This window comes from Pristis pectinata, chromosome 27 (assembly GCF_009764475.1).
Source record: "Pristis pectinata isolate sPriPec2 chromosome 27, sPriPec2.1.pri, whole genome shotgun sequence".
In the NCBI taxonomy this organism is placed as follows: Eukaryota; Metazoa; Chordata; class Chondrichthyes; order Rhinopristiformes; family Pristidae; genus Pristis; species Pristis pectinata.
The window spans coordinates 17,696,266-17,719,787 of NC_067431.1; the positions used below are offsets into that span (position 1 = coordinate 17,696,266).

The window sequence follows — 23,522 nt, forward strand, 5'->3', positions numbered from 1 at the left end:
CCATTCCACCCACCGACTGTCTTTCCACAGTGCAATGTGAACTGTCAGCAGCAGTGCTCTCGTGTGAAGAGGAGGGGGTTCCTGCAGGTCAGGCCCAGTGTGGTTAACTATCCACCCTCAATGCACTCCTGCTCAGAGAAGGCCAGCTTCACCCGTACTGAACATATTGGCTCATTGCAGGGTCTGAAATAAAATGGAGGTCACTGCTCACACACAAAAGCAGATAAGCGCAATGGAACATTGGGTCATAATCATGATCATTAGGATTGGCCAACCATTAGCACAGTATGGGGATTACAACCAGCCAATCGGAGAGGAGGCTAACAGTGGGCATGTGCGGATGCCCATTAAACCTATCCCTCTGTAACACACAGAGTTCACGATCAGACAGGGATCATTGCTGGTTATTGATCAGCCAGTGTGTTCAAGGGGCAGTGTTGACAAAAAAAACCTGGCTTGCAAGCAGAAATTTCTGCATGTAAAGTAAGACCCAAACCCATTGCATCAAAGACAGCAGCAGCAGCAGCATTGTATACCCACCGTCACTTACACAAGAACAATATCAAACGGCACTAACAACTTTCAACATTTCCCCTCCCTCCCACCCTCACCGAAGCCCCAACTTGCTCCCAATACCCCCTACTGGTTGATGTGCAGCAGTGTCTTGGCTCAAAAGCGGACACTCCTGATAGTGTCAGTCCAAAAGCGCTATAACAAGGCCTTGGGCAGGAGAAGTTTGTGTTCGCATTGACATTAATACTACTCGTGAAAGCAAAGTCACAGCATTAACCCTTTTAAAACCAGTGTGTGGCAGAAATGTTTCCCGTTTGAGTGCCATGTGGGGCGCAAGAGAGTGAAACAAAACTTAAGTCCCATTGGTTAATAAAGGGTTAAGTGGCTTTACAGCCAAAGTCTGAAGGAGGGGTTTTGTTGCTAGACAGTGGGCTCAGTGCTGTGCCCTCATGGCTGCGGTTGGTCAGTGACAGTCATTTACACATACTGTTCTTTTGGGTAAATGTACGGTGCCCGGGAGCCAGGCTGGGGATATCTGTGAGCGGCGTCAGGGTGATGGGAACGGTCCGGGGGTCTATACGATAACTTATTGTAAATAGGGTGGAGTTGCTCCAAGTAGTCATCATGGTAATCGTGCTGGCTGCTCACGTATTCATCCTCATCTGATAGTTCTTCATAGCGATTCCCATTGTACTGTGGAAGACAGGGCAGAATTCAGAATCAGCTTTGTCCTTTGCTTTGACAAATTAAGCAATATTTCTCAACAGAAATCCACTTACACAACACTTAGATCACCCTTTCTCCAAGGAGGGTCACTATCTCTTGCTGGGATATATTCCCACAGGTGACAGCTACCTTCCTACACCTCTCTGACAGGTCTGGCCTTCATGTGAGAGGCCGATACTGATCTCACCCAATATTCTGCCATGTGAGGATTTGCTTGTGCATGTGTGGTCACACACACACACACACACACACAACAACCCCCCCCCGCCCCCCCAGTAAATTTACCCATTCACCAGTGAATGCAACCTGGGAGCTGGTTTGTAGAGTGTAAATGTTCCATTCTTTATTGCTAAATGCAAACACAGTAATTCCTTTTCATTTTGTTGGATAGCGAAGCACAGGAGTTTCAGGGAACATCGAGTTGGGTTGGTTCTAGCCACACGTGATTGCTTTACATTGGGACTCAGGTGAATTACAGCTCATCAGAGACTCCCCAACTTGACCCTTCCCTATCTTTGTCTCTCCCTCCGGCTCTACAGCCTTCCTGGATCTCCTCCGTTTCTGCCTTCTTATGTATCCAGATTTGGTATCACTCTTCAGCCGGATGCCAAGGTCCTGAGCTCTGGAATTTCCTCTGTAAACCTCTTCATCTCTCTTTCCCTCTTCAAAACCCTCCTTAAAATCTAACCTGTTTGACCAAGCATTTCATCACCACTCCCCACATCCCACAAAGTGGCTCAGTGTCAAGTTTAGATACTCCTGTGAAGTGCTTCAGGATATTTGACCATCATGCTAATGACTGTATGAATACAAGTTGTTTCTGGTTTAAGGAGATGCACAGAGAGGAAATTCTACAACAGAAATGAAACTGAGATGTTCTTGTCTCACTGATGGATGAAATTGGGTTGATAGCTGGGAGGAGCAGGATCCATGGACATAATTTTCCTTTAATTGCTCCTTCAGGTAAGATTGATTCTTACTGATGCACCAGAAAGAGTATCTCTCCTTCCTGCATGGATTTCAGGGAAAAGATTACAATCATTACCCTATCATCTCTGAGCTAATACAAAAGATTCATTTTCCCTGAAAACATCCTGAAACTCACTGAGTACTTTTTTTCCACCACTATTACATGCGAGTTGGCCTTTGTATTAAAAAGATAAGAATAAAAGAACAAATTAAAAAAAAACAAGAGCCAAGGCAGGCTATTCAGTTTTTTAAGCTCATGCCACCCTTCATCTCCATCTTCCTGCACTATCCTCATATCCTTTGATGTATCTCTCCATCATTTTAATGTCATAAAATGGAGAGATACAGTACGGGAACAGGCTCTTCAGCCCACTGAGTCCATGCTGACCATTGCGCACCCATCGAACACCCATTTTTACCCTGATCCTACCCCTACCCATTTAGTATCTAACAAACTATCGACCTCTGTTTCGAATATCCTCAAAAACTGAGCAACCTTCTGGACAGAGTTCCAAAAATTCACACCCCAAGCTGAGACGGTGTCCTCCAATCCTCAATTCGCCAGTCAGCAGAAATAACCTTGCAGCAGTCACATGGTCAAGGTCCTTAAGAATTTTCTGTAAGAGCATCTAATTCACTTTCGGAAGGATGTGAAGTTGCTGGAGAAGGTGTGTGGTGTGGTTCCAGGGACAAGAGATTTCAGCTCCACACGGCACGGTAGCGTAGCGGTTAGCGCGACGCTATTACAGCGCCAGCGATCGGGGTTCGATTCCCGTCGCTGTCTGTAAGGAGTTTGTACGTCCTCCCGTGTCTGCGTGGGTTTCCTCCGGGTGCTCCGGTTTCCTCCCACATTGCAAAGACGTACGGGTAGGTTAATTTGGGTTTAAAATGGGCAGCACGGACTTGTTGGGCCGGAAGGGCCTGTTACCATGCTGTAAATAAAATTTAAATTTAATTTAATTAGACTGGAGAAGCTGGGGGTTTCTCCTTGAGAGGAGATTTGACAGAGATGTACAAGATAATGGCTAGTTTGAACAGGGTAGAGAGAAGCTGTTCCCAGTGGAAGGTGGTTCAAGAGCCGGGGGCACAGACTTTTGAACATAAGGTACAAGGTTAATGTGAGAAAAAACTTTCTTTATGCAGTAAGTATTCATGAACGGGAACTTACTGCTTGTAATGGTAGTGGAAAGAGAGTTAATCAGAGCTTTTGAAAGGAACTGGACAGGCGGGGTTATAGGGAAAGAACAGAGGAATTGGATGGAATGTGATGCTTTCCTCGGTGTTGCCATGGATTTGATGGGCCAAACTGACTCCTCCTGTGCTGTAAAGATTCTGTGATCATTTATTCTTATTTTTTAAAATTCATTTACCTGACTTGAGCATTCCTGGCAAGGCCATGCCAAATCGCCAGTGAGAAGGTGGTACTGAGCCTTCTTATCGAATCACTACAGTCATTCAAGATGGCTCACCATCACTACAATCAGTCCAGAGTTCAGGACTTTCATCCAGCTAACAATGAAGGAACAGTGGAATATTTCCAAGTCAGGATAATCTGCAGCTTGAGGAAAACCAGCTGATGGTGATAGGGAATGCAAGTCTCATCCAGTTAAATTCTCTTCATATGTCTGTTCCCTCATGCCAAGAATCAGTGTACTGAATCCTCACTGCACTCATTTCAATTGCAAGTATATCCATTCTTAGATAAGGAAACAAGAGTGAAGTTTGCAGTCCATGTGTGATTCCACCAAGACCTGGCATAAATGCAATAATACTCCAGTTTCTTTGGAGTATTAACATACTATTTACTTTCCTAATTTCTAGTTGTATCTGAATATTAATTTTCTGTGATCCCTGTACAATGATCGTCAGGTCCCTTGAGATACCAACATATCCTAATCTCTCAACTTTAAAAAAAAATTCTCAGTTTCTATTTTTCACATCAAAATTCCTCCACAGTATACTCCATGTGCCAAGTATGTGCCTATTTACTTAACCTGGGTACATCCCTTAACAGCCTCCCTGTGTCCTCCTCTCAGCTTACGTTCTGATCTAACTTCATATTATGGGCAAACCCGGTTCCCTCCCCTAAGTCATTAACTTGGACCCCTTCCATTCCAGTCATTCTCTCTTCTCCCCTCTTCCATTGGGCAAAAGGTACAAAACCTCGAAAGCACATACCAGCAGACTCAAGGGCAGCTTCTATCCCACTGTTATCACACTCTTGAACAGACCTCTTGTATGCTAAAGATGAATTCTTGTTCTCCCAATATACCTCGTCACGGCCCTTGCACTTTATTTATTTACCTGTATTGCACTTTCACTGTAGCTGCAACTCTATATTCTGCATTGTTTTCTTTTTACTACCTCAGTGTGCTTATGTATGGCATGATCTGCCCGGATGGCACACAGAACAAAAGCTTTTCACTATAACTTTGACACACGTGACAATAATAAACCAATATCAAGATTGCAAAAAAAACTGAGGCTCAATCACTGACTTTTGCAACACTTAGCCTGCCAACCAGAAAGTGAACTGTTTGCTTTGGCTGTTTGCTGTCCATTAGCCAATCCCCAATAGAGTCACCACAATCCTATATCCTAACCTCTTGCACTTCATTGAATGCTTTGTGAAAATCCAAATACATGACATGTAATATTTTCCTTTCATCTACTGCTAGTTATAACTCAAAGATTCTAACATATTTGTCAGGTAAATTCAATGGATTCCTCTTAAAAAATGTTTAAGAAAGAGATTTCACAGATTTTTCTCCCTGTCCTGAATTCTCTGCAGAATTTCCCTCCTAAATATTTAACACTGCTCCCAGTGTGTCCCAATCGCCTGGATATACCAGTGTACCCTTGCGCCTCTGTTCTGGCTGATTCAAGCCACTGTTCCGCTGCATCCTTTGTACTGTATATCATTCATCACTAGCATACCTCACTCCCCACAATATCTTCTTGATATCCAGCTGTTCCCTGGCACACCCTCTGACCAGACATTTTAAAGGTGCATTCCAGGAGCAAGTTCCTACCAGTGGTGAATCACCAAGAAGTTCTGGCCCAACTTCTGATAGCCAATCAAGCAAGGTGATTTTACAGTTTTCTACCTGCTGACTGCCTTGTGCAGAACAGCTTGGGGATGGGTAGAGGGGTGGGTATGGCGAGGTTGCTGTTAAGGAAATTAACTAATCATGGGTAATAAGAATGGATATTGTTAATTTTTATGTTTTTACAACACTGGGTTTGACTCCTCATTTTGTAATGATTTACTTGCTGTGAATTGAAGACTTGCATCCTGACACTAGTCATTCACTGTACAGTAAGGGTTGGGTTAGTAGTGCTTGGCACTGCTGGTATGGCTATGATAGAGAGTGCTCCCTGCGTGACCAAATGCACCCAGTCATTGTCATGTCTGACCATAACACCACTATCAATAAACCAACCAATCAATGCTTGGTTTTAAATATTATCAATGAGATTCTGCAGATGTGTCCCTTAACTCCAAAAGCTTAGTATCAAAAAGAAGAGTTAAGTGCACATGGGATCTGATAATGATCCAGCCATTGCGTCATCCTTGTCTGGCATCTGTTCTTGAGCCAGATAACAACCACACTTTATAGATTTTATTAGACATTTCCTTCCAGGCTAACAGATGGGAAGTCAAAGGTTGTGCAATGTTCAGATGGGCTCTGAAGATTAGAAGACAAAGTCTCCCTTTAAAGGTTTTTACAGATAATATTTTGAAAGCATTTTAAAAAGGCATTCAGAAAATGGGTGATATTTAACATGGACCAGCCTTCCATTTCTGTTGGCTCTTCTTTATTTTGAAATAAAACCAGAAAATTTTGCACCAGCAAGTCAGCTGGTTTCTATGTGGATCTTACTTCCTCACCTGAAGAATTATATCCAACTTACAACAAAGAAACAGACTGTTCCATCCTACTGCTCTATGCTGAGATCAGTCAGCCACATGAGCCTCCTGCTAGCCGCCTTCAACTAACCCATCAGCATATCCTTCTGTTCCCCGCTCTCTTATTGTTTATTCAACTTGACCTCAATCCATTCATCCAACTCGCTCTGTATGATGGTGAATTCTGCACTTGCACCACTCTGGGTAAAACATTTTCCTATAAATTCTCTATTGGATTTATTGGTGATTATTTTATAATGATGGCTCATGGTTTGGTCTCCCCACCCCCAAGGTGGAAAGATTTTCTCCATGCCTGCCCTACCAACCCTACTTTAAAGACCTCAGTCAAATCATTCTCAGCCTTCCCTTTTCCAGAGTGAAGGGACCCAGATGGTTCAGGCTTTCCTGATTGTTACAACCTCTCAATTCTGGTGTTATCTTTGTAAGTTGCAATGACCTGATTAAGGTCCATTCCTGAGCGGTTTCAGAGACTGAAGGGGCTGATGTGATTTTCTAAGATTTCACTGGTCCTTGCTCAATCTGTCCCTGATCCTGGAGTCGTTTTTCAGCAAGTAATCACCGGGCTGCTGCACTGACAGCTGGCAGTAACTGCAGGGAGATCTCCTTGTGATTCGGGACACAAGTGGTGGTTGGAACAGGGCCATTCCATCTACAGCCTCTGCACATCACAGGGCTGCCACATCCAGTGAGGACAACTCAGCAATGGGTCTAAACTCGTAGGCAGACATCAATGATGCATAGCATGGTACTGATGCTAGACTGCTCACAACCACCCCAAGTGGCTCCCCTTCAATCCCAGCCATCAGCTATGGCCTCAGGAGCTCTCTGCCCTGTTACACGCTTGAAAACGTGGTTGCATCCTGAATTCCCTTTGTTTTTGTCAGTTTCTCAGTTCCAATGAGTGAGATTGTTTCTAAGATGTTCAGAACTTCTTTCACCGGACTGTGATACACTCCTTTAATGTCCTCGTCCATTTAAATTTAGCTTTGCTATAATTTTTCTACTTCCACCACTCCCTGGACTCATCCTAACCTGCCCCTGAAGCAGTGCCCAAGAAGCTGACACTGGAAGGTTGAGTATAAATAGTCCACATCCATTTTAGTGTATAAAATCTACCAATACTCACAGTGGAGTAAGTCATGCCAGAAGAGAAAAGTGACTGAGTGCATGGAACTTAGAAGGCAAATGCCCTTGAGGGGATAAAGGTCGTCTCTGCCCTCTACATGAATAAAACCAAGTGGAACTTTCTGGGAACGCAGGGATATTTTAAAATAGATCTATGCTTATCTTTCTGTACTGCGACAGACCATCATTGTGATTTAGAATCAAGACTGGTCAACTAGGAATACAACTATTTATGCAATTTTGCAACACACAATTTAAAAAATTCTTGGATTCACTCTGCAGCATGCCATGCGTAGTGCAACTGGTCAAAGCAGCAACCAGTGCAAAATGTTAAAACATTCATTATAAACATACACAAAAAGCATTGGGTGCGCAAAGGTGTGAATAATTATTGGAACAGTTTTGCCCATAAATTGGAACATGCACTACAAAGTCCGTTAGTGATGGAACCATTCCACTAAGTGTACTGCGTGCAATGGTGACCAGATTACTTTGAGGAACAAAGAGGGGGGAGTGCAGAAGTGTACCTGGAGGTCAAAGGTCTGAGGGAAAGGCCTAAAAAGGCATGCTTTAACGTAAGTTAGGCTGGATAGTTGCATACTCGACAAGATCTCCGCCAGCGTGAGTGGAAGTCCGAGGGCTGGAGTGTGAAGAGGCCAGAGCGGCTGTGTCGAGCTCAGCATATTGGATGTCATAGTCCTTGGCACCGGGAGTCTAGAGTTAAGAGTGACAGGAAATGGGGAGAGAAGGGGAGGGAGAAAGATAGAGAGAGGGAGAGAGAAAGAGAGATCAAGGCAAGAAACAAGAGGGGGAAGAAAGACAGTAATAGAAAAAAAAATTAAAGAATAGAACTGATGCAGAATTTAAAAAGATTTCTGAAACAGTAAACTAAATAATTAGTACAACCAGAACTGGCAGAGGTGCAGGTTAAAAATAGCCTCAGGTGACAGTCACTCCATCTGTAAAGTCTGAAAGGTAACAAAGTCAATGCTGACCATTTGGAAATAGAAAGGACAATTGCCACATGCCTGCTCAGCACATCCTATTCATAGATTGGCTGCACACAATTTTTGGTTGTAATTTAGTGACTGGATAATCTTAGAAAGGTATTTAATCAGGTGCCTTTCTCAACCTCAGGTCATTCCAAAAGCTTCCCAGCTAATGAAGCAGTTCGGTGAGATTAGTCACTGTTGCAATGGTGGTCACACAGGAAGTTCCCACAAGCAGCAAACAGATAAATGACTAATTGCTCTGTTTGGTGGAGGGATTCATACTGAGGGGGAGAGTGATGTCAAACATCTTTAGTTAGCAGGCAGGTCCAACAGTTGTTAAGGTAAACAGCATTTTGGCCTTTATTGCAATGGGGTTGGAGTTTAAAAATAGGGAGGTTTTGTTAAAATGATACAGGGTATTGGAACCTGGAACACTGTGCACACTATTGATCCACTTAGCTAAAAAAAAGGATATTGGAGGCAGTCTAAAGGAGCGATAAACAAGATGCAGGAGGAACTCAGTGGGTCTGGTAGTATCTAGGGAGGGGAATGGACAGTCAACGTTTCAAGTTGAGACCCTTCATCTGCAGACCAGATGAAGGGTTTCAACCCGGAACATCAAATGCTCAGTTCCTTCCACAGATGCTGCCTGACCCACTGAGTTCCTCCAGTATTTTGTTTGTTGCTCCAGATTCCAGCACCTATAGTCCCTTGTGCAGTCCAAAGGAGATTCACTAGGCTAATTCCTGGGATGCGATGAATGCCTTGTCAAGAGAGGCTAAACATAGAAGACCCTAAGGGGGCTTGACAAGGTAGATGCTGAGATGTTTTCACTAGCGGGAGACTTGAACAAGGGGACAAAGTTACAAGATAAAGGGCTGGTCATTTACAACTGACGTGCTTGGAAATTTCTTCATTCAGAGGATAGTGAATCTCTGTAACCCTCTACCCTTGAGGGTTGTGGAGGCTGATTATTAGAAGTATGTAAAGTGGAGATGGCTAAATATTTGAAAGATCAAGGAACTGAGGGCTATGGGGAAGTGGCACAGAAGAAGAGTTGAGGCCAGCAAAGATCAGCCGTGATCATATTGAATGGTGGGGCAGGCTTGAGGGGCTGGTGCCCCTCTCCTGCTCCTATTTTCTTGTGTTCTTGATCTTCCAATTGTGCCCCCAGATGTTTTACTGTACTCAGAGCAAGTGTCCATACCAATGCACACAAGTAAGAGCCAGCATCTGCCATTGTACCCCAGTCACAGTAGATGCCAGTGGGACTGTACTTCAATCAGGGTCTGTGTCTATGCTTACATACCCCACTCAGATGCAGTAGGAACTGCAGCAGAGTTAGTACCTGTGGAACTGTACCTTGGAGTGAGTCAGTACACATGTAACTTCAGTCATTATAAGATGGAGTGGGCAGAGGGCCTAGTTCCAGATAAGCAAACTTTAACGTCTCATCAGTGGCTGGTGCCACAGGCAAAATTTTCTATTTTTGGTTTGTTAACTGGTCTGTAATCGGCCTTGGTGGCTTAGGGAGGGGGTATAGAGTCAGTCCACGTTTCCGATGCTGATCTTGATTAGTCATACTGGCTGAAAAGAGTAACCTTTGCTTGTCAAGACCAAGAATAGAAAGGAGAAACAGTGAGATCTGAGAGTCATCAAGGTCAAAGGCAGAGATCCTGTCATTGGGATAAATGTAATAAGTGGGGTCAGTGACACTGGAGGAACTTTTAACTACTTCTGCTGGCCGGTTGCATCCCTGATATCTGTGGGCCGGAACCACCCACCTCTCTGTTGGTGCCATCCAGCCACTGTGTCTGCTTCAGGTGGTTGATCATTTTAGTTTACAGACTGGCATCCTAAAATGTACATTAGGCTGCTTTGGGAGATAACTGAATGGAGTGAGGGTCAGACTCTCTCCATACAACATTAAAAATAGGCGATCAAGACTGTTTAAGCATTTCTGTGAATGGTCAGAAGGAACGATGTCCACAAGACTAATGTGAGCTGGTTTCACCAGTCACCCCTTCCCTTTACTGGCCAGCTGGGATCTGACATTGACTTCTTTCCTTTGATTTTCTCCTTGGGATATGTGGAACTAGAGCAGTTTGATGCCTGCAGCCAACCAGTGCAGAGTAATGAGGCAAGATCCTTAAAACGGGCAGGTTGCCTATGGGCAGGGTTGGCTGATAACTAATATTTCTCCCATTGCGTTGGACATCATTTTACAGTGTTCAGGAGTGACTGTCCTTTTAAGACTTTAATCTTGATGTTTCTGTTTCTCTTAACAGTGTTACTGTATATACTTTCACACCTCCTTCAGCATCCAGTGAGCACTCAATAACTTATCAATAATCCCATTATCTTCTACTGTACACCTAATAACTTCAGCTAGTCTGAACCTGTCAACACATTTTGTCAACACGAACACCAACAAATCAACAAAATAAGAATTGAATTCATGGAAATAAACAGCATGAGGGTCATTTTGCTCATCACACTCATCATAGTCTCACTTCCCTTCTCTTTCTCCATAGCTCCACAATCTTTTCCCCTTGGAGCATCTATCCAACTCTCTTTTGAAAGTTGGCATCAGACCTGTTCCCACCACCCTTACAGGAAGTCCCATCCCTGGCCCTCAACCGCTCACTGCAGAGAAAGGTTTTTCCACACTTCCCCTCTGGCCCAAAGCTTGGACGAATGGTCATGAATAAGACCCATTTGGAATGTGACGGCAGGTTTGATCAACTGTCAGGAAGCCTGGGATCCGCACTGACCATCAAGGTGTGTCAAGTAATGAAATGTAGTTCAGATCTGTTCCCACAACTAGCTGCTTACACATCAACACAGCAGTGACCTCTGAAACGAGATTGGCACACCAGCCACTGTTACATATAAAACACTTCTCAGTTGGGGCTGGGTTTAATCCCAACAGCAGAAAGGATCATACTTCGATATTTGTCTGCATCCAACAGCAGCGATCGTCATCAGCTCCGCCTGGGCGACGTGGGAAGCCCCATTACATCGGTAGAGAGATAGGAAGGTATATCTGTCGTGACACCCCATCAGGAGGGAGCACTGGACAAGTGACACCCGAGGTGAAAACTTATCCCTGCTCCAAGTACTCCCAACACTCAGCATGAACTTCAAGAGTCCATCCACTCTTTTACCTTTTTAAAATTGTTCTTCCTGTTTCACTCAAAGATCTCAATGCAATCTTCCCACAGCCATTAACAGCATAGTTTCTAAAAGCAGGTTTAATATCTCAGCAAAGAAAAATTATGGCAAAACAAAACACGGAGAGAAAAAGCACAGAAATGCTGAAGCCATTTCTGACATGACACTTCAACTTTCTCCCACCTTACAGGCCAATGAAACTCCCAGTTTGCTCATTGTTATTGGTCACTTTGTAGAGTTGGGGAGGAAAATTTTGGATTTATGTAGCGCCTTTCACAGCATTAGTTGTGGTCAGTGAGTAGCACTCTTATCTCTGAGCCAGACGTTTGTTCAAGTCACATTCCAGAGAAGTGACCACACAATCCAGGCTGCTATCCAGTAAGGGAGAGCCACACTGACAGAGGTGTTGTTTTTTTAGATGAGACATTAAACATGTCTCCCTCACAAGGTCGTTCTCCCTGATGTCCTGGCCAAAACCACTGATAAAACAGATGATCTGGTCGTTTTCAAGTTGCTGTTGTGGGAACTTGCATTTGCAGCTGCGTTTCCTGCAGTATGTCACTGACAACCCTTCAAAAGCACTGCGTTGGCTGTGATGCACTTTGGCACATCCTGAGGTTGTGAAAGGTATTAGATAAATGCATGCTTGGCGGCTAATTGCAATTCACACACCCCTATTTTAGGTGGGAGCAGCAAAAGGCAATGGAAGATTATTCCTCGATAAGAAGGTGATATTTTACAGATTGCCTAGGTTACAAATCACAGTTTAGCATGCAGATTCAGCAAACAATTATAAAGGCAATTTGTACATCAGCTTTATTTGGCAATGAGTGAGGAAGACTTGATACAAATTTATAGAGATTTGCAGAGGCTATAGCTAGAGTACTGGGTACAGGTTTGATCTCCTTACTTAAGGAAGGATATACTTGCCTTAGAAAGGGTGTAATAAAGACTCAGTGGTTTGCCTCCTGAGATTAAAAGGACTTTCCTATGAGGAGAGTGGAGAAAATAGGCCTATTTTCTCCAGAGTTTGAAAGAAAGAGACGTGATATTGTTAATCATTAAATTCTTTGAGAGCTTTCCAGGGTAGACCCTGAGAGACTGCTTCCCTCGGCTCTGAACCATAGAACAAAAAGTCTCTCAGTGTGAGTGCTTGGCACATCAGCCTGAGAGGAGAAAATATTTCTTCACTTAGTGTTGTGAAGCTTTGGAATTTTCGGAAGCTGTGCATGATCAAGCAATGAGAAGACCCAAGACTGACAATGTAGATGTTTGGGATTTAAAGGATCAAGGTGTATGGGATAGGGAAGGAAAGCAGACTTAAAAAAGAAGTCAGCCTTGAGTTTATGAAATTGTGAGCAGGTTTGATGGGCTGTGTGGTTTGCTACTCCTTTATTTTTCATGTAATTTTATTTTGCTGATCTACCCTATGACAGTTCGGTACTTTGTGTCAAAGAAAATTAAACATAAAACATAGAACAGCACAGCCCAGGTTCTTCGGCTCACAATGTCCGTGCCAAACACAATGCCGAATGAAATTGCTTCTCTTCTGCCTGTACATAATCCATATTCCTCCAATCCCTGCATATGCATGTGACTATCTAACAGCCTCTTAAACTGTTCCAAGATTATTACTTTTCTTTATTAAAAATTCTTCTGGCCTGTAAATAAGATCTTGTTTATTTCAAGCCATTTTCCTCAACTCACTGGGAAAGGATTCAACTGTTTGAAATACATTAAGGAATAAGATGGAATGACTGTATTGATTACCAGGACTTTGGAAGTTGATGAGAATGGATGAGACAGGGTACAGATTGTAAATAACACTGACTTTCCCTCCAACTTGCACACAACTGTCTTAGACTCTCCCAATGGTTTTCACTAGTGGGGGAGAGTCACAAACAAGGGGGCATAGCCACAAGATAAGGGGCTGGTCATTTAAAACTGAGCTGCATAGAAATTTCTCCTCTCAGAGGATAATCTCTGGAATTCTCTGCCTTCAAGGGTGGTGAAGGCCAGAACATTAGATATATTTAATGTGGAGTTAGATAAATATTTGCACAATCAGGGAATTGAGGGCAATGGGGAACAGGCACAAAAGAGGAGTTGAGGTCAGCACAGATCGGCCATAATCATATTGAATGGCGGGGCACATTTGAGGGGGCTGTCAGTCTACTCCTGTTCCTATTTTCTTGTGATTTAGTGTTCTAGTCAGCTTCCTCAGCACTTCAGTGAAGTTCAGGAGAATTAACAACTGGGACCCAAGTGGCCAACAGTAATAGAATGAAGTGTGTTCCAGGTGGTGAAAGAGAATGACTGGGCTCAGAGTTCTGCCACTTCCGATCAATATCCATGTGTAAAGTTGGCTGCACAATTGTACAAATAATTAATTGTAGAAATTGAATGTCATAGTCCAGGCATATCAGTGTCTGTGGAACTGTACCCCAGTGAGACCAGTCTATGAAGCTGCTTGCCAGTGATGTTCAATCTCAGTGTTACTTTGCCCTCTTTAGAGTTAGCATCTATGGAAGTGTCTCCCTCTCAGTGCTTGTAGAATTGCACCTCATTGAGAATTAGTGTCTGTGGAACTGTGCCCCAATGAGAGAGAGAGAGAGTGTGTGGTGGACTGCACCCAAGTGAGAGTCTGAGCCTGTTGAACTGTATCCCAGGGAGAGCTAAAGCCTGTTGAACTGCACCCAAGATGAACTTCCCATCACAATTTGTGGTGCCACTGGTCCTGCCCATTTCTAACTCCATTACATCCCTTTCCTAATTCATCTGGTGCTACAATCCTCATCCATGCCTTTGTTACCTCCAGACCAGATATTCCAAAGTTTTGGTTAATCTCCCTCATTCCACTGCCTGTGTCCTAGCCATCTTCCCTGTAACTGCTATTCTTACCCCCGGTTTAAAATTCTCATCCTTGTGTTTGATACTCTCGCTGACCCCTTCCATTTTGACCTCTGTAACCTTTCCAACCCCACAACCATCCTATATATCATCATTCCTCCCATTCAGGCCTTGTAATAATCCTTGAATGTAATTTGTTCTTTTATTCTTTTTTATTCATTGTTATTATGCAGTTTAGTGCAAGAAAAAAGAGGTTGTGATGAGCTTTAGCTGGGTGCTGGTAATGAAATATCAGCTTGTGTTAAAAACTTTCAAGTGTCTTGTTAACTGTGGCCGGGCAGGTCTGGCTTGCCCCAGAGAAATGTAAACAATAATTAGTGCTTGGGATCAAGACATCTCCAAGCTCTGAAGATTTGCTTCAGAGAGACCTTGTTCACATCTAAATTGCTAGCTTGCTTCTCATTTGCAGACCGCAAAGAGATCAGCAAATATGAATGAGAGAGAGACAGAACGAGGAAGAGAGAGAGACAGATGCACACACACACAGAAAGAGTGCAACAGAGAGAACTGCTGAGTGAGAAAGCAGCAGATGAAACGAATAGCAAAGAGAGAGTCAGACAGGAATAGAAGTAAATTATTAAATAGTGAGGGGAACAGAGAACAAAGGAAGAGGAAGGCAAAACAGAGAGAGAGAGAGAAAGGGAACAGTTAACAGTAAGAAGACAGGACAGAGAATGAGTGAAAGAAAAAGACAAATGAATGAGCTGCATCCTGAGAATGAAACAAAGTCACAGCTTATTATGAACTTATCAGTAAATCTGGTAAATGGTTTGGCAGGAACAATGCAGGTTTGACATGATTGATAGGATTAATAGTCATCTGGTGTAGAAGTGAATGTGAGTGATCGCTATCACAAGGTACAGTCAGGAAGTAATGTAAAGCTACTGGAAGTAACAATTGTCACATGAGGAACTTTAGTTACGTTGGGGGTGCTGGAGAAGGTGGGGTTTTTCTCAGAGTAAGAAAGGTTGAGAGGAGAAATGATCAAGGCATTTAAAATCATGAACAAAGTAAGGGAAACTTTTGCAGCTAAAGGGTCAGTAAATGAGGGTCCAGATATCAGATAACTGGCAAAAGACAGTGGGCATGAGGAACTATTGTTTCAGCTGAGTTAAGTCGCATGAGAAGATGGTGAAAAAGAAATTGGATAAACATGCAGTTGATAAGTTTGTAGGAATGTGGCTAGAGGTCAGAAACCAACTGAATAGCTCTACCACAGACTTGATGGGCCAAATGGGCCTTTTCGTTTACTGGAATATACTTGTGACTCTAAGTGTGCGGTGAAGGGTTCCAACCCAACCTGTCTGGGGCTGGGAAGTGGAAAACGATTGACATTAGTGGGGAGTCTCACCGATTTCTCTGAGTAGGGAGATGATTCTGGAGCAGCCATGTCGTAATACTTGGTCTGCAGAGGCATCTTCTGTACATCCTCCTCCTCTTTAGTGCTGTCCACATGCACCACCTGCAGACAATGAGTGCCACATTAGGAGGGAAGGGGAGAGAGAGAGAGAGAGAGAGAAAACTAACTGCAGTAAGTGAATGGGGCAGCTCCTCAATGTTATGACGAAAGCATGCACACGATGGCACTCAGTCCCAGCACTATCTACTGCACAGGACGGGACTGTTACACACGTCCCTCTCCCACTAAGTGTGTGTGTGTGTAGCTCCAGGTGGATGTGTGAGTTAATACATAAGTGAGCATTTACATAAGATTGATTTTCTGTAGTAGTGGGGTGCAAGTGATTGCATGGGCGAAGGGGTGGGTGTGTATGTATGTGTGTGTGTGAATAAGGATCAGCTGAGTGAGTGTGTGTGGGTGTATATGTTGAAGTCAATGTGTATGCAAGGGTGTGTGGGTTTTATGAGAGTCAATATGAGTGTGTCTGTATATACACCTGTATGTGAAGTATGTGTGTAAGCATTGTTTTTACATGTGCCTCCCTTGCACTGCTTTATGTATTGGTGTTTATATTGATCTCAGTGGGTTAGTAGAGATTCCCTGTGGTAGAAACAGTTCCCATCTCCCCCATCTCCCAGTCCTTGATGTGAAAAAGACGGCTCTAATCTCCCAGCACTTGTTCTCGGGCTGTGTTTCCAGGCAAGGTAAGATCAGGAAGTAGGATGTGCATGGGAAGGAGTTAGTGCAGAAGTGTGAGTGCTTCCCTTACAGTGAAACCTTGTTCAGTAGTAGGTGTCACAGGACTGAGGGACGATAAACAAAGATCCGAGCACTGAGGCAGCTCAGCGCCTTCACCTCTCTTTCAGAGCCTCATGAGCAGCATTAATCTGGATATCCCTTTGCCCAGCAAGTTTTAAATTCTTTGCCAGCAAGATGTCTCCCATGTGGTTTCAGTAACTGAAATTTTTATAAGATGAAGGAATCCAATCCAGCAAATTAAGCAATGCAAACAAAGGCATTATCAAATAGCAAGGAAATGGAACAGCAAATTCCACCAAGCACTATTGTCAGCACCAGTACGCTGGGTTAGGAACGCAACAGAAATCCAGGGACTGGGGGATGGGAACTGTTTCTAGCACAGGGAATCTCTACTAACCCACTGAGATCGATATCTGTGTTCATGTGTATGTGTTTGTGGCTTGCTTTGTGTGTGTGTTTTGCGTGTGTGCATTGTTTGTAGTTTAGTATGTGTTGCTTTTGTACAGGTGTGTTGTGTTGAGAGTGTTCTGTTGTGTTGTATGTCATTTGGTGTTATTTGGTTTGTGCACATGTGCATTGTTTTATGTGTATGCTGCAGGTGTGTGTGTGGGGGGGGGGCGGGTGTGTGTGTGTGCCTCCGTGTGTGTGAGTGAGAGAGACAATCTGGTTCAAGACTAATGCCACCATCTTCTGCTGACTTTTCTGCTGACCCTCAATGTCTGGAATTGTACAACAGCAGCTTGCATTTATAGATAACAAAATGTTATCTATAAAATAAAATGTAAAGCACTTAACAAAAAGTAATTTAAAAAATGGATGTTGAGCCAAAAAAAAGTGATCAAAATATTGGTGAAAGAGATGCAAGTCTTAAGGGAACGGTGCTGGGGAGGTTTAGAGTGGGTTGTCCAGAGCAAGGAACACGAGTGGTTGCGGGGATGCTGTCAGTGGTGGAGTAAAGAAAGGGAATGCTCAAAAAACCAAGGCTGGAAGAAGGCAGAATTTGGCAAGAGTGCAGGCTAGAGACTGTTGTGTAGATAGAAGGAACTAAAGAAAGACAGGGAATTATAGATTGGCATTGTTGGGACAGAATGTAGGTCAGCAAGGACTGGGACAATAGGACTGAATACTGTAGGATGTGGTAAGAGGAACCTTGCATAAATTAAAAGCTTACAGTTGGTGTGTTTGATTGTTTGGGAATGAAAGTGAGATGGGAGCTGTATTCAGTCCAATTTGTAACTGGAGGAAACTGTGACTCATCCAGGACTGAATGTTGGGACAAGCGATCTGACAACATAGTGCTGGTGAAATGGCTGAAGGTGGCGGTGAAGCGATAGAACTGTATGTCATTAGCATGTGTTCTAAAGATACTGTTGCTAAGAGACAACATGTAGATGAACAAATGAGATGTGGGGGGGGGGGCGGGGTGGGTTATCAAGGACAGCTCCTTAGTGGAGGTGGGAAGAACCCTTGGATGTCACAGAGTGCAGGCAACAAGATCTATCACTGCAGATTCTCTGGTTATATTTGGTTACGTAAGAGGGGAACTAGGAGTTCGATTTAGCTGGAGAATGGTGTGCCCAAGAGCAGTAAAAGCTGCAGACAGGGTGTTGCAACTAAATCTTGGGTATAATCTCGGAGGATGTTATTGTGACTATGATAAATGAGGCTTTGGTGCTCAACAGCAGCAAAAACCTGGTTGAAGAAGGACTTAAATGGAGTTGCAGGAGAGACAAGGTCAAGGGAAATGACAAAGACTTGGAAGGGAAAGAGATTGGAGACAGACCGGTTGTTAGTGTGGGGTTGAGGATGTTTTGAGAGGATAATGGGGGAGGTAGATGAAGAAGGAGATATGATTTGAAGAAACCACTTGAAGACTGAGTTTGGACAAGGTGTGGGGCAGTGGAAGCTAAGGTAGGTTGGCGAGGAGTTATCAGTGCCCATAGAGCTAAACTTAGGCAGTGCAGATAGGCGAGCAGTAGAGAAAGCAAAAGAGGCCCAACACTCTGTGCCAAAAGTTTATCAAGTACAGTCCACCAGTAAGTGTTTTAAATGAAATTTAAAACCCCACAACGTGCCCAAAATTTTTGTTAAGCTTTGGCAAAATGGTCAGAAACTCACATCTTAAATAAAGATTTTGTCTTCTTATTCATGAATCAAGAACAAAATAGGAGCAGGAGTAGATCTCCAGACCCCTCAAGCATGTTCTGCCATTCAGTATGATCGTGGCTGATCTCCCCCCGATCTCAGCTTCTGTTCTGTGCCAGTTCCCTATAACCCTCAATTCCTCGATCTTTGGAATATTTGTCTATCTCCACCTTAAAAATATCCAATAATCTTGTCTGCTCCACCGTCAGGAGCAGAGAGTTCCAGAGATTCACTACTCTCAGCTGGTAAATCCACACTTGGGGCAACTCACTGAATTTATCCATTGTTAAAAATCAAACAGTTAAAAAGCCATCACCTCCATCAGAAATTGATTTTCAGATATTCAAAGGATGCCTTAGGTTACCTGTTACAGAAATTGCATCCTAATATTCTTGGGAATCTGAGCATAACCTAGAAATTAATCATACACTTCTTTAATCAATGAGTATATTGATCTTCAGATTAATAAATCCCTGGCCAGGAGTGGATCTGCAAACTGTCTGACCTACAGAGATGGTCACCTAGAGAATTAAATTATAGAACATAGAACATAGATTGCGGAACCTCTGATGATGATCTTTGTGTTTTCCATGGAGACGGGAGAGGTTCCGGAAGATTGGAGGGTTGCGGATGTTGTTCCCTTATTCAAGAAGGGGAGTAGGGATAGCCCAGGAAATTATAGATCGGTGAGTCTTACCTCAGTGGTTGGTAAGCTGATGGAGAAGATCCTGGGAGGCAGGATTTATGAACATTTGGAGAGGTATAATATGATTAGGAATAGTCAGCATGGCTTTGTTAAGGGCAGGTCCTGCCTTACAAGCCTGATTGAATTTTTTGAGGATGTGACTAAGCACATCGATGAAGGGAGAGCAGTAGATGTAGTGTATATGGACTTCAAGGGGACATTGCAGTGTGGATCCAGAACTGGCTGGCCCACAGAAGGCAAAGAGTGGTTGTTGAGGGGTCGTATTCTGAGTGGAGGTTGGTGACCAGTGGTGTACCTCAGGGATCTGTACTGGGACCCTTACTATTTGTGATTTTTATAAATGACCTGGATGAGGAAGTGGAGGGGTGGGTTAGTAAGTTTGCGGATGTTGTGTTGTGGATAGTTTGGAGGGCTGTCAGAGGTTACAGAGGGATATAGATAGGATGCAGAGTTGGGCTGAGAAGTGGCAGATGCAGTTCAACCCAGATAAGTGTGAAGTGGTTCATTTTGGGAGGTCAAATATCTTGGCGGAATATAATCTTAATGGTAGGACTCTTGGCAGTGTGGAGGATCAGAGGGATCTTGGGGTCCGAGTCCATAGGACGCTCAAAGCGGCTGCGCAGGTTGACTCTGTGGTTAAGAAGGCATATGGTGTATTGTCCTTCAATCGGGGAATTGAATTTAGGAGCCGTGAGGTATTGTTGCAGCTATATAGGTCCCTGGTCAGACCCCACTTGGAGTACTGTGCTCACTCCTGGTCGCCTCACTACAGGAAAGATGTGGAAGCCATAGAGAGGGTGCAGAGGAGATTTACAAGGATGCTGCCTGGAATGCAGAGCATGCCTTATGAAAGCAGGTTGAGGGAACTTGGCCTTTTCTCCTTGGAGAGACGGAGGATGAGGGGGGACCTGATAGAGGTGTATAAGATGATGAGAGGTATTGATAGGGTAGATAGTCAGAGGCTTTTCCCCAGGGCTGAATTGGTGGCCACAAGAGGACATAGGTTTAAGGTGCTGGGGAGTAGATATAGAGGAGATGTCAGGGGTTTTTTACTCAGAGAGTGGTGAGTGCGTGGAATGGGCTGCCAGAAACGGTGGTGGAGGCTGATATGATAGGGTCTTTCAAGAGACTGTTAGATAGGTACATGGAGCTGAGTAAAATAGAGGGCTATGGGTAAGCCTAGTAATTTCTAGGGTAGGGACATGTTCGGCACAGCTTTGTGGGCCGAAGGGCCTGAATTGCGCTGTAATTGTTCTATGTTCTATGTTCTACCACAACACAGTCAGTTATTACAGCTCTACGTCAACAGCAAGTATTGCACTACTACAAATGTTGATCTATTACAAATGTTGATCTATTACAGAACCACATCTGAATCTATTACAGTATTCAATAATCAGTTATAACAGAACCACATCTGAATCTATTACAGTGCTCAATACTCAGCTGTTATGGAACCACACCTGTGTCTATTATGACGCTCAGTAGTCAGTTATTATACTACCACATCATTACCCAACTGTTACAGCACGGACAGTGGTCCACATCACAAGCTGTATGTATTAAAATGGAATAGTTGTCCACTGGTGATACTGTAAATGGATCTGGTTAAGTTGCTTGCACCAAAAGGTTACCATGGATTAGAAACCTGTGACCAGTGGTGTACCACAGGGATCGGTGCTGGGACCCTTGCTGTTTGTTATACAATTAACAACTTAGATGTGAATATAGGAGATATGAACAGTAAGTTTGCAAATGACATAAAAATTGGTGGTGTTGCTGACAGTGAGGAGGATAGGCTTAGGTAACAGAATGATAGTGGAGACACCAGAGACTGCAGATGCTGGAATTTGGAGCAACACACAAAATGCTGGAGGAACAGCATGATAATGATCAGCAGGTAAGTTGGTCAGAGCAATGATGGATGGAATTTAATCTTCATAAGTGTGAGATGATGAATTTTTGGAGTTTCATTAAAGGTATGACAAATACCATGAATGGTTGGGCCCTAAGGAGTGTTGAGGAACAAAGGGACCTTGGTGCATAAGTCCAAAGGTCCCTGAGGGTGGCAGCACAGGTAGATAGGGTGGTGAAGAAGGCATAATGGAATGTTTGTTTTCATTAGCTTATACAATATAAAAGCAGGGAGGACTTGGTACACTGAATAGGCTACACTGGAATACTGTGTGCAGTTCTGATCGAAACACTATAAGGACATGACTGCACTAGAGAGGGTACAGAGAAGATTCACCAGGATGTTGCCAGGGACGGAATGGTTCAGCAGAGAATAGAAAGGCTGGGTTTGTTTTCCTCAGAGCAGAGGAGGGATCTGATAGAGATATACACAATTATTAAGGGGATAGATATTAAGAAGTTTTACCCCATGGCAGAGGTGTCTAAGACCAGAGGGCATAGGTTTAAGGTGAGGAGTAAGAGATTTATTGTGGATCAGAGGAAGAATATTTTCATCCAATCTGAAATGTGCTGCCTGGTCAGGTGATGGACTCTGGTACTCTCACAAAATTTAAGAAGAATTTGGAAGAGCATTAGAATCGCTGCTCTGGACCAAGTGCTGGTAAATGGATAGTATATATAGGACTAATGGTTGACGTGGACATAGTGGGCTGAAGGGCTTGTTTCTCTGCTACGTGATTCTATGGAAGCTCCTGGATTGTCATAACTATCCAACTGTCCTTCTAGGTAAAGAACACAATGGCCCTTTGCAGTTTGGTCTACATTATATGGTTGCCACCAAACTCCCTCATGTCAACAAGGGCAAGAGAGTAAATAAAATGCTGCCAGTGCCACTTATATTGCCGGCAAAAATAAACAACACGCTGACATATTGTTATTATAGGACCACATCAGTATCGAGCTGGTGCCGTATCACAGCAACAGTATCCCATCTGCAGTTACTTTCAACAATATCATACCAGGGTTCAATTAACCTGTCACCATAATAATTCCCATTTTTATAATGCAACTCCAGCTGTGCCTGATTATTACAAACCTACAAACGAATCCAGTTGTTACAGTACTTCTCAATACCTGATCATTTAAATACTATACCAGTATGACTATTCCAGTATCACACCAATAACCAGTTATCACAGTACCTACCTGATATTCAGTTATTGTGGAATCACACTAATATCCAGTTATTTCAGTATAATACTATAACGCTTGCTGTTATTTTCTTGTACCTATAGAAAGATTATTTTCCTATTGAGCCACAGTTTAACATGCCACCTGAAAGCTGGCCTCTCTGTCAGTGTAGTAGTCCCTTGGTATGGCACTGGCTTGTCACATGGATTTAGTGTTCTGTGATGGGATGGACTCACTGCCTCCTGTCACAGGTGAGGGTGTTACCCACTCGACACCATATGGAGGATACATGGATCTAGCTTTGATTCCCAGCTGACCCAAGTTACAACATTAGAAATTTACAACACAGAGTGCAACCATTCCGCCCATCATGCTTCTACTGGCACTTTGAAATAATGAACCAATTTAGTCCCAGTCCCTGCTTCTCCATAACCTTGCAAATTGGTTCTCTTCAGATTTATGCCCAGTTGCCTTTGAAATTTGCTGTTGAATCTGATTGCACCAGAGGTAATAAAAGCCCTTTGTGTGAAATACTATTCTTCATTTCACACCTAGTTCTTTTGCCAATCATTGTAAACCTTGGACGTCCAGTTATTGATCTTTGACTCTATCAAAAAATTAATTTCAACATCAATGTTTCAGTTGTGAGGAAGGACTGGATAGGCTGGGTTCGTTTTCCTTGGAGTGGAGGACCTGAGGGGGGACCCGTCGGAGGTATAAATGATATGAGGGCCATAGATAGGGTGGATAGTGGGAAAAATTTTTCCCCTTGGCAGAGGTGGCTAAGACTAGAGGGCATAGTTTTAAGATAAGGAGTAAAAAGTTTAGAGGGGATTAGAGGAAAAATTCTTTCACTCGGAGATATTTTCAGTCTGGAACGCACTGCCTGAGAAAGCAGTGGAGGGAGGTACTCTTCCAACATTTAAAAGTATATGGATGGTGCTTGAATCACCAAGTTATAGAAGGCTGTGAACCAAGTGCCCATGAATGGGATGCGTGCAGATGGGTACTTGATGGTCAACATGGATATGGTGCACCCAAGGGCTTGTTTCTGTGTTGTATGACTCT

The 23,522-nt window shown here is 43.4% G+C and overlaps 1 protein-coding gene across 4 annotated transcripts in view; it reads right to left on the reverse strand.

Moving 5' to 3' along the window:
- Positions 1 to 625: 625 nt before the first annotated feature.
- nectin1b (nectin cell adhesion molecule 1b) overlaps positions 626 to 23,522 on the reverse strand; it is a 379,915-nt gene continuing 357,018 nt past the window's right edge. Inside the window, exons 8-10 of one of the 4 annotated variants that reach the window (XM_052039769.1) lie at positions 15,692 to 15,802; positions 7,792 to 7,978; positions 1,076 to 1,206 (exon numbers count right to left, since the gene is read on the reverse strand). In XM_052039769.1, coding sequence (XP_051895729.1) covers positions 7,835 to 7,978; positions 15,692 to 15,802 — 255 coding nt within the window. In that variant the 3' untranslated portion in view covers positions 1,076 to 1,206; positions 7,792 to 7,834. Of the gene's footprint in view, positions 1,207 to 7,791; positions 7,979 to 15,691; positions 15,803 to 23,522 lie in introns of all 4 variants that reach the window. The other 3 variants (XM_052039767.1, XM_052039771.1, XM_052039770.1) reach the window with 3 other exon arrangements.